General features: G+C 37.6%; 1 protein-coding gene across 1 annotated transcript in view; it reads right to left on the bottom strand.

The window, feature by feature from the left end:
- Nucleotides 1–554: 554 nt before the first annotated feature.
- Nucleotides 555–1,949, bottom strand: part of oatx (organic anion transporter X) — a 5,381-nt gene continuing 3,986 nt past the window's right edge. Inside the window, exon 13 of the mRNA XM_005949254.3 lies at nucleotides 555–1,118. Within this exon, the coding sequence (XP_005949316.3) occupies nucleotides 1,006–1,118 (113 nt within the window). The 3' untranslated portion in view covers nucleotides 555–1,005. The remainder of the gene's footprint in view (nucleotides 1,119–1,949) is intronic.

Raw genomic sequence — 1,949 nt, forward strand, 5'->3', positions numbered from 1 at the left:
AGTCCCATTGAAAAGTGCTATAGAAATGCATCCATTATTATTATTATTATTATTATTATTATTATTATTATTATTATTATTATTATTATTAAAGAGACCAAATTTTCATAACTGTTTACAGCTTCTCTTTATTGGCCACTTTTCACACGCGGTTGCTGTGCGCATGCAGCTGGTCTTATTTCCAGCACACAGTCCGACACATAACACAACAGCAGAGAGAGCACCAACTTTAAGGCAGGTGTGACCACCTCTCTTGCAGCAGCACTGCAGACCACGCCCCACCATACACATTAACCAGGCAAAATAAATATTTATGCAGGTATTTTGCAAATATTTATTATTCATTTTTTAGGAGCATAGTGCTTTTTTCCAATTATTTTTAAAATTCAGGTCAAAGCCCAAAAAGGATACAAGGATGACGGCTCAGTCTTTGTTTGCTAAATTTAAGTTCATCTTTTTAATTAATTTAAAAGAGACCTTCCCCTGGATGTTTTTCTTTTTTGTTATAATTTTTTAAGAGTTCAAAATGTGTTCATTACATAAATAAAATTTAATTTTCTTTGTAGCACTTCATGGATTTCATAAGCAACACACTATAGTTGTTTAGCATAACGGTAAAAAACAATGTGTGCAGTATTATCTTTGTTTTAGATGTCAAAAAGTATTTGCGGCTCCCAGTTTTCTTTTCCGTGTAAACCGGGTCCAAAAGGCTCTTTGGGTCTTAAAGCTTGCTGACCCCCGAGTCAAGGTGTGAAAAAGGGTTTCGGGTGAAACCGTTGTGAGACCCTGCCTCATCCTATCAGTGAGTTATTGAGATGAGTCGCATGACCCTGGCCTAGCTGCGATGTTTAGTATTCAGACCAGTGGTTATGAAGTCATCAGAACAGGAATATTACTCAAACTCATTAATCAGTTGTTTCAGCAATTTGATCCTGTAGATATGCGTTTTTTGTTAGGTAAATTAACATTATTTAATATTAAATATGAGCCATTGGTTTTATTTAATCACCTGATAACTGTTGGGTACAGCTCACCGGTGTACAGGTAAACGGTGGTGAAGGAGGCTGAGGTGAAAGCTTTACCCAGGCAGGCCAGCGTGGTCCTCAGAGTCTGCATGTCTGTGGGGTTAGAAACGGGATTGGGAATAGGACCAGGATCAGAATTCAAGGCAGGGTCAGGATTTTGTTCAGGTTCACGATAGGACATAGGGTCAGAATTAGGGTTAGGATTAAAGACCTAGATCAGTGCCAGAATCAAAGATTTGGGTAGGAATTAGAATTAGTATTGAAATTAGAATTGGGATCATGGTCCACATTAGGATCGGGGTCAAAATCAAGACCCAGACTTCAATAGAGATTGGGACTTAGATCAGGATAAAGATCAGAATCCAAAATTAGACTCTGGGTCGGAGTCAGGTTCATATTCAGGATCAGAAATAGGATCTGGATTAGAATCAGTTTCAGACCAGGATCAGAATCTGAACTGAAATCAGAGTCAGCATTAGGATTGTGACTGGGATCCTAATTAAGATCAGGGTCATGATCAAATCCAGGACAGGGAATAGGAATGGATTGGGGTTATGTTCATATCAGGGTCGAATCACGATTCCAATTCAGATTGGGTCGTTGTCAGAATCCAGGACCATGATTTGAATTAGGATTCTTTTAAAAAATTCAAATTGGAATTAGAATCGGGATCTAAATTAGAATCAGGAACAGGGCAGTATCACAGTCGGGATTAATGGTAAATGGTAAATGGCCTGTATTTATATAGCGCTTTACTAGTCCCTAACAGTGTTGGGAAGGTTACTTTTAAAATGTATTCCATTGCAGAATACAGAATACATGCCCCAAAATGTATTCTGTAACGTATTCCGTTACGTTACTCAATGACAGTAACGTATTCTAAATACTTTGGATTACTTAATATATTATCATGCTTTTTACAAC

The sequence above is a fragment of the Haplochromis burtoni genome, unplaced genomic scaffold, assembly GCF_018398535.1.
Source record: "Haplochromis burtoni strain Fernald_Lab_line unplaced genomic scaffold, NCSU_Asbu1 Contig_645, whole genome shotgun sequence".
Taxonomy (NCBI): Eukaryota; Metazoa; Chordata; class Actinopteri; order Cichliformes; family Cichlidae; genus Haplochromis; species Haplochromis burtoni.